General features: G+C 39.2%; 1 protein-coding gene across 1 annotated transcript in view; it reads right to left on the reverse strand.

Moving 5' to 3' along the window:
• LOC108670583 overlaps positions 1-7483 on the reverse strand; it is a 35618-nt gene extending 28135 nt beyond the window's left edge. The window contains exons 1-2 of the mRNA XM_018158048.2: positions 7172-7483; positions 2447-3436 (exon numbers count right to left, since the gene is read on the reverse strand). Coding sequence (XP_018013537.1) covers positions 2447-3436; positions 7172-7202 — 1021 coding nt within the window. The 5' untranslated portion in view covers positions 7203-7483. The remainder of the gene's footprint in view (positions 1-2446; positions 3437-7171) is intronic.
• Positions 7484-17994: the final 10511 nt, after the last annotated feature.

Here is a 17994-nt window from a genome sequence, read left to right on the forward strand (position 1 = left end):
AGTGAATGAAACACACTTCAACCAAATCAAACCGTTCAGAGGGCAAAAAGTTTGTCGGTCCAAACCAACAATCTTACGAATATTCTACGTAATCTCACGTTGTTGGTTAGGTTAGTGAGGTTAGGTTAGTGAGGTTACATTAGGTTAGGTTAGTGATGTTAGGTTAGTGATGTTAGGTTAGTGAGGTTAGGTTAGTTAGGTTACATTAGGTTAGGTTAGTGGGGTTAGGTTACTGAGGTTAGGTTAGCGATGTTAGGTTAGTGAGGTTAGGTTTGTGATGCTAAGTTAGTGAGGTTAGATAAGGACAGGTTCGGTTAGGCGAGGTCAGGTTAGGTGACGCTAGGTGAGGTTAAGTGACGTTTGGGTGTTAGATTAGGTTAGGTTAGGTTAGGCCTGGTTAGGTTACGTTTGGTCAGATTAGGCGAGATAAGGTTACTTTAGGTGAGGCTGTTCCAGGTTTGGTCAATGATCCTATTCCGCATTCTAAGCCACAAATCTCAACACTTATTCTAGCATAAATGCCCAGCGCCAGCCGTCAAGCACAGGAAGGATGCCCACTTTTTCGCACGTTCTAATTGATGACGGAAACGCAGACCTGAGCTTGACACCTCTGACACGTAGAGCGCTCACGTAGGCACGTGTGTGATCGCGTGCCGCACGTGCCACTCACTTCGGTGCACGTGGCCAAATTACTATTACTATTTCCCATGCAACTCTTCCTACTATCACTTCTATTATTTCTTCTATCATCACTTCTATCGCGGTTCTGAATGTCACTTATGCAAGTGAGGTACCTACAACTGTTACAAATAATGGTCACAAATTTTACCTACTATCGCAATGAAGAATACTACTGTTATTTATAACTACTAAAATTTCTGTAAATCCTGCTGTTTGTAAAATATATTTATTTTCATGCAAATTTTCTTATACTTCTGGTGCCGATTCTGCTCATTAAATTTATACGAGAGAAACGCTCAAGTGATTATTAACGAACTCTTCAATTCTGAATTGAATCCTTATAATTATATAATATATAATATTCTTGAAAAATAATATAATCCGATCGCAATATTCACTCATATAAAGAAATTTTAATAGGTATGACTTTAACTGAAATGAAGAATTTCACTCGATTTGTCTAATGCATAAACATTATAATTTTAATCTTCAGATCGATTTGATTTATTTGAAAAATGTTGCAGCTTTACATTCAGTGGTATTGAACTTATTGTATCTGTGCATATGAGCGTGCAGACGTGGTCTTATGACCTGCCATGGATACTCTGATATTCATAAGTTTATACAGTCTAATTGCTCTTCGGTCAACATCGCGTGGTGGAACTGCGTCGGGCTATGAACGCGTTACATTCTACTTCATGCATAAAATCTAGATTGAATTTACATCTGAGGTTGTGGAAATCAATGCATTCAAGTTTTGTTCTGTGAAAGAATTTTGTATTGCATTGAACATTATTAATATATCAACGCGTCTTTTGTTAGCCTACAGTTTCTTACCGGATGAAATTCCTTCCATGAATTATCTATAAATTATATACACGGAAATACACGAAAAATTGAGTAGAAAAATTCCTAAACTTCAAGTACATCCAATGTACTTAATAATGCGTTTCGTCTTCATTTGCAGTTTAAAGCTTCTGAAGGTTAAATCCAACCTGAATCTCCGAAACAATTTTAGAATTTTTTCAAAAAACGAGTTTTAGTCTTCATTATATTACCCCTTCAAAGACATGGTCTGTACCGGAGCGCGTTTTCACACCCAGTATCAAGTCGATTAGAAATTATTCGATACAAACCAAGTGTCAGAAACGATTCCCACCCTAGCATAGGTAAGATTCTTGTTTGCTCCAGGGAGTTCTATGTCATGCAAGTCTCTGCATGGCGGGTGGGAACGGTGTCTCAGGGGAACGCCGGCGCCTCGAACGCTCTTTGCTCAGCCAAATAACTGCTAATCGCTGCCCGACGACACACGTATCAGGCGAGCCACAAAAAAGATTCGGTGTAATCTTAAAGCTTAGTCGTAACCTCGAATCGATCAAGATCAATCAAAAGAGCCTCGCATGATAAGGTTAAATTGCCGTATACATGCAATGCGCGGCAATTCAAACTCGTTGCTATACGATTACTTTTCCATAACAAGCATCGTTTTCTTTTGGATCGTAGAGCACTGAACGGCATTTTAGAGAAAAATATTTTCTGCGTATCATTGGTGTTTCCAAGCATAATAATCATGACATTATGTAACAGGGCGAAAACCGCACAACACATCTTATATACAACTAATAAACAAGACAATGAAATACTTTAATAAGTTGTGGTTGAGCCGTTCAAGTTATATGAAATATTCAGGGTCTTAATTCATTCCTATTTGTAATGAAAACAAACCTGGATGATACAAGTAAGGTGATAAAATATGGATACTCACCACAAAACGGACCAAAGGGATTGACCATCCTGAAGGCCGAGCTCCACAAAGCAGACGATGCCGGCACTGGGGACAATGACTTCTGTTCCGACGTCCTGACTGGGGTTGGCGTGGTTTTAGCCATCGGAGGTAGTCCAAGAGCATTGGGAGACTGTGGTGGAATTTTCGTTGCTCCAAGTAAAGAAGAAGACGAAGACCCAGAATCCTGAGGAGTCAGTCCACGATGTTGCGCGTACGCTTGCAGGTCAGAGATGCTGCAAAGTTGGAGTGAGGGCTTGGCAGTGTAACTGTTGATGCTAGTTGTTATCTTGTTGATTGCCGTCGAAAGATTCAAATCGTTGTTACTCATGGGACTGCTCTTCATGTGTGCCAATGATGAAATTGAGGGAACTGGAGGAAAAGCCAGTGATCTATCCGCTGGAAAAAATGGCTCCTTTTTAATCAGAGTATTGTGTGACGTCGTTGGATGGCGTCCGCGAATGCCTGAGTGGGGTGAGGGGAAGAACTTCATTGCATTGCAACCCAATCTGTCATCGGGAGAAGAGCCCTTGAGATTCAAAGGAGATTTCGGTGATTTAGGAGTCTTGGGGCTTTTCGCCCGTTTTGGTATAGTGAGATTCATGAGATCGCTAGGAACGGCGCTTTTGTGAGAAGGTACCGAAAAAGTGACCGGTTTGCCACACGGGTTTGAAGCAGGCTGATCAGAAGAGCTGCCCGGGCTTCTGATATTTGGAATCCTGACACATAAAGACGGAGATAAGCTGCTGGTGCTGACAGTTGGCGGAAGTAGAGGTACTAAAGAAGGCGGCGACGTAGGAGGACTTTGCAGAGGTGTATGAGGTGATGTGGGTGAAATGGAAGATGAAGCTGGGGAGGAAGAGCTTGATGTGTAAACTGGAGAAAGTGATGTGGTGGAAGAAGGGGAGATGTGTGGAGAGCACCTCACAGCTCCTGAGGATGAGGTGCTTGCCCTGCTGCAGTCGGGAATTTCTGTAAAGATCAAAATTACATTATTAATAAAAAATTAGAGAGATTTCCAGGCAAGAAAATGTGTTCAAATAAATTCACACAAACAATGATCTGAGACAAATGAAACTGGTGCAACATTCTCCCTATCACATCAAGATTCTTCTGCAGCTCCATCAGCACTAATGCCACAAGCTCAATAAATTTCACAAATGTCGCTGCTTTCCTCAGGCTCAGAGACCTATGACAAAGACGTCAGTAGGTGAAGTACCACTTAGTCTTTCACGTCGTCCATAAATCCCTGGTTCCTTTGTTTTGGCAAATCCCAATAGCTTTGTCCAAGGCTACTTCTACTCACCAACTTGCACCCCCGCAAACAAATCGTAAATCATTGTTGTCGACACACGAACGTAAGCCGAGCCAGTGCGACATGCATGGCCGCGACACATGAATCGCGCTCAGGTCAACTGATCCAACGATCGCGGGAATCATAGTCAATGTTACTGACTGACTGAGTGATAAGCCATTCCAGAACTCAATTAAAATCATGAAAATTTTGTGAGAAGCAGTTTTGAACTTTTATGAACTCTTCATAGATCAATTACGTGTATTCGGACGTGTAAGATGTAATTACGTGTAATGAACTCTTACGACCAATCATAAGACAAAGTGACATATGTGATTCCGAAGTGATATCAGAAGTTAAAATGATCAATAAACGTCCGGCTTTCTATTGAAAAACAGTTAGCAGCCGACGCATTTTAATGATCCCGGACGTAAGCATACCTCATGGTATTCACTTCTTCAAAAATTAGATTTAAACTATAATAAGGTTGCTGAATTGCTAACAAATCCAAACCTGAATAAATTGCAACAACGATTCCTCAAAATATGATGATAGTTTTTCGATGATAAAATCCAATAAGTATTTTTTCGGTAATAAGTCTTTCCCCAGCGAGGGTCGGGGCGGCACCCCCATGCCGCTGTACAGTCGAACGGCAACCCTCAGCCAGCTGCAGGAGCTTCCCTCTGATCTGCCCTTAAATATGCATGCCGTAAACAAGAGGCCGCGCGCGTCTCCAATTATTCGCCTTGGTGCTCTGCTCCGTGTTCTGGTTCTATTGCTCCATGTACTAGTACTGCTGCTCCATATCTTAGTTCTGTTGTTCCGACTCCTGGTTCTGTTGCTCCACGTACTAGTACTGCTGCTCCATATCTTAGTTCTGTTGTTCCGACTCCTGGTTCTGTTGCTCCACGTACTAGTACTGCTGCTCCATATCTTAGTTTTGCTGCTCCGACTCCTGGTTTTGTTGCTCCACGTACTAGTACTGCTGCTCCATATCTTAGTTCTGTTGTTCCGACGTACTAGTACTGCTGCTCCATATCTTAGTTTTGCTGCTCCGACTCCTGGTTTTGTTGCTCCACGTACTAGTACTGCTGCTCCATATCTTAGTTCTGTTGTTCCGACTCCTGGTTCTGTTGCTCCACGTACTAGTACTGCTACTCCATATCTTAGTTTTGCTGCTCCGACTCCTGGTTTTGTTGCTCCACGTACTAGTACTGCTGCTCCAAGTCATGCACAGCATATATGCATGACTTTTGACAGCTGGAAGGTCTTTATAACGTCTTACATTGATGACTAGTACATTAATAGAGCTTTTCAGTGTCTCATTTTGGTGTCCGGTGCCTTGACACTGATATTCTAATTATTTTTAGCGCATTTTCTCATTTATGGCAAAAATCTACTATTGGGTTCGCCATCTTCGTCCGTCCGTCTCTCCGTCTGTCCGTCTGTCTATTTGTCCGTCCGTGACTTCACGTTTTCGTCGACGAGAAAATGCGCTCTCTGGCACTCACTGCCGTGAGTACTGAGTTATATTTTTTAACGCTGCTCCTGTCCGGCTGAGGCTGCTCCATGTCTTACAATCTAGCTTACAATCTTACAATTTATCGCTGTCTAAAGTTTCATAAAAGTTTTATTTGTTTATGAAAGCTATGCATTATTTTTATTAAAATTATATGTTTTAATATGTAATATATGATGCATAACAAATATTATATAATATATAAAGCTACACCATGTAATACTGCTGTTGCATCATCCATTCACCCCTGTATCAAGTAGCAGTGCTGTGATTCCATGTTTTACATGGTTTCTTCATTTGAAATATTGTTGCTGTACTTCCGTGTACTGCTTATACTCTTATCACATTGTAATGTATCGTTAATAACATAATACTGCCGCTGGTAGCTGGTAGCATTTCGTAATGCTGGTAGCTTCTAATATAATACTGCTACTCATGCCACATCCTAATGCTGTTAGCTTCTTATCTAATACTGCTATCTTGCGTCAACCTAAAATCGTTTAAATTATTCACATTCGAAGAAAAGAATTTAATAATAACATGGGTAAACCAGTAATGGGTAAACCTTTGCTATTTCAAGCCACTTCCCAGTGAGTATCAGCTGTTTGAATATTAGGAATAACGAATTATCTAACTATGAAGAAGGAAGAACAAACTCGAGTGGCTGAGGTAGGATCAACCCCGGCAGCTCGTTTGATGTTGGAGATAAGGAAGTCGCCTGAGTGACGCTACTTCGTCTGCTGATAACCTTATTAAACATGTGCATCAAATAGCGCTGGCTTGATAACCTTATTAAACATGTGCCATATAGCGCTGGCTTGATAACCTTATTAAACAAACATGTGCATCAAATAGCGCTGGCTTGATAACCTTATTAAACATGTGCATCATATAGCGCTGGCTTGATAACCTTATTAAACATGTGCATCAAACGGCGCTGGCTTGATAACCTTATTAAACATGTGCCATATAGCGCTGGTTTGATAACCTTATTTAACATGTGCATCAAATAGCAGTGTTTCGATAATCTTACTGTATTTAACATGAGCACGGAACATGGAGGCCTGTATGAATACTCTACAGTATTCCTATATATACTACCTAATGAAACCTAGTCACCCTACTGTATTCCTACTACGAAATGAATCCTGGACTTTCTATTGTATTTACACGTTAAGAAATTAGTTCTGAGATAAGAAATTCACAAGAAGCATTCGTAATATTTATTCGTATTTTGTCCAGAAGTCCAGTGCTTGAATGAATCCAAAGCATTGAAGAGTAACAGTAAACATCGGATTGATTGGGATATATTTTTACTTTTTTTTCGTTAGTTAATAATCTGCTTGTGAACTCTGAATTGTGGATCATATATTAGAAGCAATTTTTCCGTCACGTTAGCGGCCCCAACTGCAGAAATGTTGTAGTTTCCTACTTGCTTAGATTTATTAACACATCTAAATATCTACTTACAACATCAGTGCTCGGCAATCTCTTGATAATTAGTATCATCCTATAGTGATGGATAGCTAGCAAGATCATCCTAGTGATGACTAACTTGCTGGAAATGTATTTTGTCTAATCTTTTTGGTCGATAGGTTTAATCATTTGCTACTTGAAATAAGTTTATAATAACTTCAAATTATGTGTTCGATCTTTCAATTGTGCGAACAAGATGAAGCTCACTTCAAAATCGTGCTTTCATAAATGTTATAGAATCCTTATGAGGTCACAGATTGCATATATTTAAAATTTAGGTTTGCCCAAATCAGTTCCGAAAATTGATGTTCAGTATCTGTGGCGTTATTGTTAAAAAGGTATTCCAGTAACTGCAAAAATGACACAAACGCGAATTTAATTTGAGTCATGTGTACAATAAATATTCATCACGACTCACCCTTGTTTGAAGGCATGTTCTCCTTAAACATGATTCCAGCTTCTCTCTGCAGATGCTCTCAAGTTTTAGAGGTTCCGGGTTCGGCCACGCGGTAGTGAACAGTTCACAGTATCTATGAGATTCTAAAAACAATCTCTCTCTTTCAGCTTGTTTATAATTTTAAAAAAGTTTGTTCATAACCATAGAAAAACAGCTTGTTCATATACAAAAAATTCCAACAGTGTTTTTAATTGTTGTGAAAGTCGGTGAGATTCATTCCACTGTTACGCGAGAAGCAGCGTCGTTCCAACTCAATTTGGACGAAAATTTTTCAATGCACATGACAGTTATGAATAATTTCTGACAGTTATGAATAATTTTCCTACGGTTGCTTTTAAACAAACGCGAGTCTGCAGAAGAAAACGAGGGGACTGCAGGAAGCGGACGGAAGAATAATTTGAAAATATTTATCTCTCTTGAAGGCTTCCATCATACAACATTCACCGTTAGATGTCATCTTCGACGCAATTGTTGCGTCAGTTTATCTCATTTAAATTTGGGGCGAGATAAGAAAAAAACGTATCCGTTTTATTTACTTTACAAGAGGCAAAAGGATTGTACGTTGTTGATGATTTATATTCTCCGAGATGACCTGGATTTTCAGTTACAGTAGTATACTAAATTTTCCTACAGCTTAGGAATTACTTTTTGGTATGTAGGATTTATAACATTAACAGTCTGGGATTTTGCTTCTTGTGTTGAATCTAACGTGACCCAACGTTCCAGGAAACCATGAAACCGGCCAACTGGCTTAAATTTGTTCTTCCTAAATCAAGTTCACTTTGTACGGATTTCTCTTCGGGAATTTGGACTCAGGAGTGAGGCGCCGAATCCGTAGTGTCACAACTGGCGCGTGAAGCCAACTGATGGAGCAGCCTTTGACTTGAGGTGCATATATCTTGACCACGTGCTCCTGCTCCTTGATAATCAGCACAAGCGTGCCCATTGGATGTAAGAGTCAGGCAAGGCGATCACTTCATTGGTCCGCGCGCCAGGTGAGGCAGGTAAGTTGACCTGCCTTGCTGGCCCGATCCCGCCCCTTATAACCATGAAAAACATGAACAAAAAAGAGTGAAGTGGAGGTGAGTGAAGCGAAATCATCCAACGGGGGTGAGTGGATCCATGGTGCGGATATGGCCGTGATCTTTCAACCGCAGTTTGTTCATGCTTGTAAATCCATGGACAAATCCAGGCTGTCGTTTGCTGGCTTGTAGCCATGGATGAAAACCATGGCACGAACGATTAATTTATTGTTAAAATACAGGAAATAAAAATATTATAAAATAATTGTTAATAATTGTTTCATTATCTTGTTTTCAAATCCTTGCTATGGTAATTATGCTTGAGCTGTTCTTCCGTCACAATTATAACAATTTTGGTAAAATATAACTTGGATAACCATTTACCTCACGAATTGGTGTAACAATTAATAAATAAATCAGTCAATACATTTGATCAATTATCGGTAATGTAATTAAATGTAATGTAGTTAAAGTCGAACGGAAGTAACAAAACTAATTTGTCATTATTATAAGTTATATCACAAAACTCATGGGGAGTTATGAAAATTTTCAAAGTGAAGTGCGAGTCCTCAAAGCAAATAGTGCACGTTACCAATAAGTCACCAGTACAAATTAAAACAAATTTCACATGGAAGGCTTTCGTCACAATAGATTTTCGATCGAGCTTGGCTTTGTTAATATGTAAATGTTGATTCGTCAAATTATTATTTTAAAATTGCGACAATTCAATATAATTTTATCTGAAAAAACGTTTAAGTGAATAACCACACTAACCGTCATTTTCACATAATGTGTGCTCATAAATCCTTAAAACCTGAGGCGCCACCGCCTTTTGCTAACACTATTTCTGGCTTACCCCTTTTTCCTTTTGCTTTTGGTTATAATCACTGCTTCATTTTGTTCTTCTTACACTTGTTTTACTTGCGGTATCTTAATGAATTTTATAACAAGATTGCGGATCGATGAAGACTGGTTTTATTTTAAATTTTAAATGATGGTCAATAAACGCCGGTATTGACCAGAGTGAACTTAGCGTATTAGCTTCATCAAGTTAACCAATCCTCGGCTCGAAATTTATTTAAAAGACTTCAATTCCATAACTGAGACGATATTTTCATATAAACAGTTTTTTTCAACATTTAGTCTAATTATTACTCGCGTACATACTTTGGCCTCATGTAAGGTAAACAATATGTATTCTTTTCAATTTAGGCCTCATAGCTTTGTGATAATTAGTTAAAAATAATCTTTCCTTCGCATACATGGATGCACTTCATGAGAACATATGTTTTTATTTGATGATTAATAGAATGAATTCTGTTATTTGAAATAATGTAAGAAAATTATAGTATCAATTCAGCATATATACCAATAAGAAAGTCCGAAGAATGCATAAAAATGTTTATAAGTATCAGCCGCTGGTCATTAAAATGTTCACCTGCAAAAGTAAATCATTCTAGGGACTTATCAGAATGATTAATTATCAATGTTCTATTATTATTTTATGCGATTATCGTGATTATTTCCAGATAATTCACCTTTGCACAATGCGAGGTCAAAAATTTGTACTTCTAGACCTAAGTTTTTTATGAATATCCTGCCGACATTCATAATCTCATAAAATAACAGAAATATTGCAATAATTATTTCTCTGGCATTGCAAAATCTATCACCCAAATATTTTTTTTTTGAATTTATGCTTTATCGAATACTATTAAAAAACTAAATTAAAATAAATTAAAAAATTGCATAAGTTCGATCGTTTCGTAGGAGTAACTCTGATCCATATTTTTCAAGTTAGCACAGGATTTCGCGAGCCATGATCACTCGATATTTCACGATCGCTCTACACGGATAAAAGATCAGCAGCTGCGCTTCGTGATCATTGGTTGGTTTTTGCGTGGTTGTTATGTGCGGTGAACGACCAAGTGCGAAGCTGCATTGCGATTGGTCGAGGATTGGCCGCACGTGGCGGACAGGATGCGGACTTGGATCATCTTTACGCGGACCAGGAAATTGGAAGCTTCCCTTGAAAGCGGACTGCGGGGCGGCTTTGTCTCGTGGTCCGACTTGTCGGCCTGAAGGTGGACGAAATATCTTTCTTGTTACGCTTCTTCAGGTTACTGGAAATTTGAGAAAATAGACCGTGTTGATTACAGGAGGTTAGCAGAGAAGAGCTTAAATTTAATGTTAAGTTTCATAGGAGTTAATTAAGGTTTTTTGTGGTAGTCAGGGCGAAAACTTTGTAATTTTTTAGGAATTTTCTCATCATTCCTTGTTCAAGCATGGAGATAATTTATATTCTCGATAATTGATTACATCCTAATGATTATTTGACTGCTATTGAACTGTTTTGCACTCACCCTGCGACTTTAAACACATTGATACAAAAAATTCCAATGAACAACAAATATAGGAATTGTTGATGTTCCCAATCTTGGTTCGCTAATCTCTATAATAACCTTATTATATACTGCATGAATAGTATTATATTCGTCACACTGGACCGTGCTACGTACAACGGCTGTCACTTGAGCAAACGTCATCGATTCTCCGGGAGCTAAATGCTTAAGAAAATTATCTCAATTAATTATTCAGATTGTAAACGTGGCCGGAAAGCCGTGCCAGTACCTGAATGCCTCGCATGAACACTGCAGTAACCTTGATTATCTATTATTCATAATACATTGAAATGGAACCACAGTATATTCCTGCCGCACGCCATCTCCTGAACATGACTTTTTGATGCCCAATATGCACGGTGCTGACGAGATTCACGCTTCGCTGATTGATAGAAGGTTCACGAAATTTTATCACGAGGGGAACAACTTTGTTTTAGAAATTCCTTGCATTCAAAATTGCAATAAATGAATGTCGCATTATAGCCGCATTATGGAACAAGAAAGGGATGAGATGAGGACGAATTGAATGTCTCTTAATGGCATTCTGTAAATTACGTTATTAGGTAACATCATACACTTTGCTACCTACTACATTCGGTATAACGCTATTCATATCACACCTCGCACAACTCTACCACCAGCATAACGCAGTTCATATCACATCTCGCAATTAACGGTAACACCAGCACAACGTTAACGCCCAGCATAACGCAGTTCATATCACACCTCGCACAACGCTAACACCAGCACAACGCTAACGCCCAGCATAACGCAGTTCATATCACACCTCGCACAACGCTAACACCAGCACAACGCTAACTCCCAGCATAACGCTGTTCCTATCACAACCCGCACAACGCTAACTCCCAGCATAACGCTGTTCCTATCATAACCCGCGAAACGCTAACAGCAGCACAACGCTAACGCCCAGCATAACGCAGTTCATATCACACCTCGCACAACGCAGTTCATATCACAACATGCTATATTACAACGCTAACGCTCACGGTCTAGCAAGGTAACGCAACCACCAAACACAAACAACGTTTGTCCAGCGTGTGCTCCTCAAACACAATCGCTGAGCGCCATGCAAACACAACAATCGACTGGCCGGTCAAACAATCATGGACTGGTAAACACGCGCAATCATTTGCTAAATCGCGGCCATTGCATGCCAGTTGATTTTACGCTCGAAGCTCAACGAAAATTCGGAGTTGTTTAATATTTTATTCACGAAATAATCAATGTTTTTTAATCAAGAAGAGACTTCTTTTTCATCCTAAGTGATATTAAATTAATGAAGTCGTCTATTAAATGAAGTGTTTTGTCTAACTTATTATCCTGGAGTATTATTTGTCAGTGGAAAACCTAAAGTTTTCAATATTTTGCGCAAAGAAAAATGAGGATAAATCCATGTTTTTCTTTGCGTGAATTTACGTGAAAGTTACGTGTTTCTTTCGTAATAAAAATCATATTTATTGTTTAGATGGGTGGAATTTTTACATTGAAATACTAATATTTCAGGATTATTTTCATTCCTGCAAATCTTTATTAATGAATAGGACGTAATAAATAAAAGCAACTTTTAATTTAGAGTCATTTCCAGACGGCAAAAGATGACAGCACCAAAACCACCACACCACCACCACCACCCTGTCTCTTATACACATCTAGATGTGTATAAGAGACAGGGAATAAGGCGGCCGTAATATTACGCGGTCATAAGGCGGTCGTAATGTTACACGTTCATAAGGCGGTCGTAATGTTACACGGTCATAAGGCGGTCGTAATGTTACACGTTCATAAGGCGGTCGTAATGTTACACGTTCATAAGGCGGTCGTAATGTTACACGTTCATAAGGCGGTCGTAATGTTACACGTTCATAAGGCGGTCGTAATGTTACACGTTCATAAGGCGGTCGTAATGTTACACGTTCATAAGGCGGTCGTAATGTTACACGTTCATAAGGCGGTCGTAATGTTACACGTTCATAAGGCGGTCGTAATGTTACACGTTCATAAGGCGGTCGTAATGTTACACGTTCATAAGGCGGTCGTAATGTTACACGTTCATAAGGCGGTCGTAATGTTACACGTTCATAAGGCGGTCGTAATGTTACACGTTCATAAGGCGGTCGTAATGTTACACGTTCATAAGGCGGTCGTAATGTTACACGTTCATAAGGCGGTCGTAATGTTACACGTTCATAAGGCGGTCGTAATGTTACACGTTCATAAGGCGGTCGTAATGTTACACGTTCATAAGGCGGTCGTAATGTTACACGTTCATAAGGCGGTCGTAATGTTACACGTTCATAAGGCGGTCGTAATGTTACACGTTCATAAGGCGGTCGTAATGTTACGTGGTCATAAGGCGGCCGTAATATTACGCGGTCATAAGGCGGTCGTAATGTTACACGTTCATAAGGCGGTCGTAATGTTACACGTTCATAAGGCGGCCGTAATGTTACGCGGTCATAAGGCGGCCGTAATGTTACGTGGTCATAAGGCGGTCAGAAAGAAACCAAACGTCGTCATGGTCCCTGGCGCGCGTCGTTGATTGCGGCAGCCTTCAAGTTAGCGACATCGACTGTAATTGATAGCTCGCTCACCGCCCCCGCTACCGGCTTTTGTTCAAGGCACACGTCCGTTAAATAAATATATTTTGACATGAATGTTCGTAAGCGAATTTTTTCATCTTTAGTTGAGAATAAAATACTGAATAAAGTCGATGAATTAAATATTGTGTTTGTAAGCCAAATTTTTTATTGGGGTGTTGTTGTATGATTAAATCGAAAAAGTATATACCTTTTAATTTCACATGATTTCATGTAGTCGTATTCACTTTATCGAAATTTGAATCAGTTTTACGTCGTGCCTTGTATGAAGAAAGTGATGGTAGTTAAAATAAAAGTTACAGTGCTAAACTTGTCACGATATCGATTGCCAATAAATTAAGGTCTTGATTCAAAGTTCATGGTTAATTGTTGAGCAGGCATCAGCTTCGGGCAGTTGAGCGAGGGAAGGAGCTGAGTCACTCTGACCCACCTCTGCCACTTGCCTGCCGCACGCGCGCCTCGCTAGCCATCTGGTGCTGCTGCTGGTGCTGCTGATGCTGCTGATGCTGCTGGTGCTGCTGCTGGTTGTGGTGTTGGTGGTGCTGGTTGTGCTGCTGGTGGTGCTGCTGATTGTGCTGCTGAAACAATAATGCGAGCGGTTGCAGGTAGTACGAATATTTTTTCAGAAGCTACTATTGTGGTTGCCGTTAGTGCTGTTGTTTCTGTTTTTAAATTGGTGTTGTGCTCGTGTTGCTGCTCATGTCTCTGCTGCTGCCGATGATGATGCTGCTAGGGTTCATTAATTCACAATTTAATTCTGTTGCTCCAACTTTGCTTTACATTCTTGCCTCTCTTGTTAATTCCTTCTTCAATTACTCATCCTTTTGACATCCGACAAATCCTTAACAAAGTAAGCTCTTCACTGCGATAATGACGGGCGGTGGGTGAACTAAGACATACACTTATGGATTTTATTTGAACTATACTCTATAAGTAATGATTTCAAATAAATTTGTATCTGCAATACTCTTGGTTTGAAATTTTGAACACGATTTTGATTTTCTTTCAAAATCGAATTGGCATTTGACAATTATCCGCAGAAAACTCTACGGGCTTTAGAACAAGAATTTCAGTAACTCCGTTGGCAAAATTTTACAAGCTCAAACAACGAAGCTCTTGATCTAAATTCAAGAAAAATATATTGACTTATATTCAATTCCTTCTTATTCTAATTATGTATTTATTTTCATATATATTATATTGTTTTATATTATTATATAATTATATTTTTCGATGCGGCTTGGACGACTCAAGTTCAGTTTTATCAGGCAGTCGCTCTTTCATCTCTGTCAACCATTATTCAGGTCATCCGGTCGGAGCTCATTCATTTCTGTTACCTATTACTCAGATGATCCTGTCAATTCGATGTCAACCATTATTCAGGTGATCCTGTGAACGCTCATTCATCTCTGTCAACTAACTATTATTCTGTTGATCCTGTCAACGCTCGTTCATTTCTGTCAACCATTATTAAGGTGATGCTGTCAAAGCTTATTCATCACTGTCAACTATTTTTCTGTTAATCCTGTCAACGCTCGTTCATCTCTGTCAACCATTATTATGGTGATCCTTTCAACCCTCATTCATCTCTGTCAATCATTATTCAGATGATCCTGTCAACATTCATTCATCTCTGTTACCCATTATTCAGACGATGCTCGAACAACGTTTATTCGTCTCCATCACTTTAAATCCCGTTACGCATTGGCACCAGACATTCATTTGTTTGACTGCATGCGTTATATATATGGCTTTTTCAACACACATTTGTCTCAGTCAATCATATTCCTGTAACAACTTTGGCATCACACTTCGCTTACTTATATCCACCCATCAGATATGTGATATTTTTATGTCAACGCTCGTTTATCACATCAAACATATTCTTATTATGGCTTTGGCATCTGATGCGCACGCCAAATGGCTATGGCATCAGATTTGTGATGTGGCGTGCACTCCGTGGTCTGGAGGCCGAGGTTCGCGCCAAGCTCAGGGCAGGCGCGGGGCAACGCGCGTGGAGCGCCATACGGCGAGCGACGACGCGATCTGGTTTGATGAGACCAGCTGCGCCGTGCGCACCGGGACAGTCGCCGCGCACGGTACAGTCGCCGCGTTCGGGACAGCCGCCGCGCTCACCGGTACAGTTGTCATATCGACGTTTATTTTATTTTCATAGTTTTAGTTTAAACACTTTTTTCATTGAAAGCCCAATTGTAATGACATAATCTTCTAAGGATGCATTTCAAGGCACGATAATAAAGCATCATACCGTCGGTATATCATACTGTATGTCATACCGTATATAATACCGCATATCCAGAATAGATAAGTTGATTAAATATCTGTAGGAATTTCTTCGAAAGTGAATATCGTTGAAAGGCAGGGATATGAATTTAGTCATTGTTAATATTGTGGAGAGTGTTAAGGCAGTACTTCGTTAGTAACGAAGTACTGGACTCATAACTGGTTAAAAAATGGTAAAAATACTCTAATAGTGTTGAAAAATTGAATAATTTCTTAATAGATGCGATGCAAATATAAGGTTGAAGAGACGCTTAATATTTCGACAAGCGACCAGAATGAGCACAACTTTTGCGTGGCGCTGTACCAAGCCAACGATTATTGAGCTTCAACCAGGAAGTGGAGCCTTAGGAAACACCCGCGGTGAAAAAAGTTTATCTGCGTAAAGGAACTTGAGGAGGCAAGGGAAGGCAAGGAATTGTATACGTACGAAAATAAAACAGCTTGCCATGAATTCAAGGTTATAAGTTCGAGGACCTTTGTGTTGGAAATTAGGGCAGACAGAGACTTCAATAGGAAACTAGTGTAGTGTCTGCAACCTGTGCTCATTTTGTGGAGCTGTGAACAAAATTTCGTCTGAAGGGCAGTGAACACAGTAATACTTTCACCTTCGGTATCATCATGGTTAGAGTGAACACCTTTTTATCAATCGTTTCTTAGGTGTGGTGAACATTTTCCTACTTCTATTCGCCGTGCAAAGAGAATATTAAATATATAACCTTCACTTACTGTACTTAAGAAACGGCATCTACATACTACGTACATATTAATTATGTAAGCGCAACGGTGATCACCAATCAACTCTCGCAACACTGCGCTTTGAGATCAGCTTTAAAGAAATTCGCGCATTAATGCAGGTTTCATTTATAATTTCGTTGCTTTGAAACGTGAAACTAGGCTATTTTTTTTTATTTGATACGTTTCCTCACAAAATTAAAATCAGTAAATAATTTATTTTCAGCATTTCTGAATTGAAACATTAACTTTTACGTGTTTAACTTTACTAAACGTTCAAGAAATGCTCGTTGTGAGTGGGCACGATATATAGCACAAAAAATTCAATTTTTCGTCCAAGCCAAACTAATTCTTGATATTGTTTGGACGACGCCTTTGTCTGTCAACCATACTTCGGGTGTGGTTATGACGACACTCGTTCGTCTCTGTCAACCATACTTCGGGTGTGGTTATGGCAGTTCGTCTCTGTCAACCATACTTCGGGTGTGGTTATGACGACACTCGTTCGTCTCTGGTGTGGTTTCGGTAAGACACATTTTTCATTTCAGCAATGGCGTTTATAGTAATTTTTCTTAATTTAATCTGGATTTTGCATCAGTTTAAAAATAGTAAAAATAAGATTATTAATTAATCTAATTAATTAATTCCTAGCTTGAATCTTACGTTAGTTTCTCATTTCACCATGGTTGGATAAGTTGTTTCAATTTCTGAAGTCTCGATGATAGATTGAAGTTGTGATCTTAGCGATTAAAGCTGAATTAATTTTTCCAGTAATGAAGGTTGAAAAATTCCTGAAGTGCTGCTGAAATGCTGATTATTGGAATTTATTTTTGCGTATGATGCATGTTGCGTCAATTTCTAAATTTTATGTATTTTTTTAATGTTGCATCTTTTTGCACCAGCAGCAGCGACGAATGATTAAAATTTTGGAAAATTCTTAAGTCATAATTGATAAATGAAACGCTTTTTTCCTGGTCGTGATGAATGATGAAAAATGCGTCAGTGACGCTAGTTATGTATATCAGCGCCTAAAGTTTATTTGGTTGCCCCAGTCATGATGATTGATGAAAGTTTCACTATTGATAATAACTAGTTCAATTTGAACATCAATTAGTTTCGTACAATTAAAATTTATGGAACTTGAGTGAATTTCACCTGTTTTAAGAAGAGATGAAATATTCACACAAGTATATCCGGTCTGTTAATTAAGTATGAAATTTAAGTATGCACAATGTGTTAATGGAGCACATAATTCAGTCATGCAATATGTGCTAATGGAACACATAATTTAATTGGGCATGCAGTATATGTTAATGGAGCACATAATTTAGGTATGCACAGTTTTTTAATGGAGCACATAATTTAGGTGTGCACACTTTATCAATAGAGCCCATAGTTAGGGTATCCGCAGTTTGTTGATGCAATTATATCAGGAAAGCATATAGGATCCAGTCGCCGTATCAAAGCCTTAATTACGCTGAAAGTTTCGTTTCGTTCACAATAATTTAGCTGAGAAGTACAAGTTTACATGTAAATTGTTGGTTCGCAAAGAAGTCTTGACAAGGCACCTTTGACGGCTTTTATCTCTCTAAAATCTCACCGCCTCTCTCATGCTTTACTATGAAGTCCCTGGCTCTCTCTGCTTCTAGGAGAATATCCTTTAGGATAGGAATTTCTTGGTTTAGGAATCTAGGAATTTATAAACG

This window comes from Hyalella azteca, unplaced genomic scaffold (assembly GCF_000764305.2).
Source record: "Hyalella azteca isolate HAZT.00-mixed unplaced genomic scaffold, Hazt_2.0.2 contig11947, whole genome shotgun sequence".
NCBI classification, from domain to species: domain Eukaryota; kingdom Metazoa; phylum Arthropoda; class Malacostraca; order Amphipoda; family Hyalellidae; genus Hyalella; species Hyalella azteca.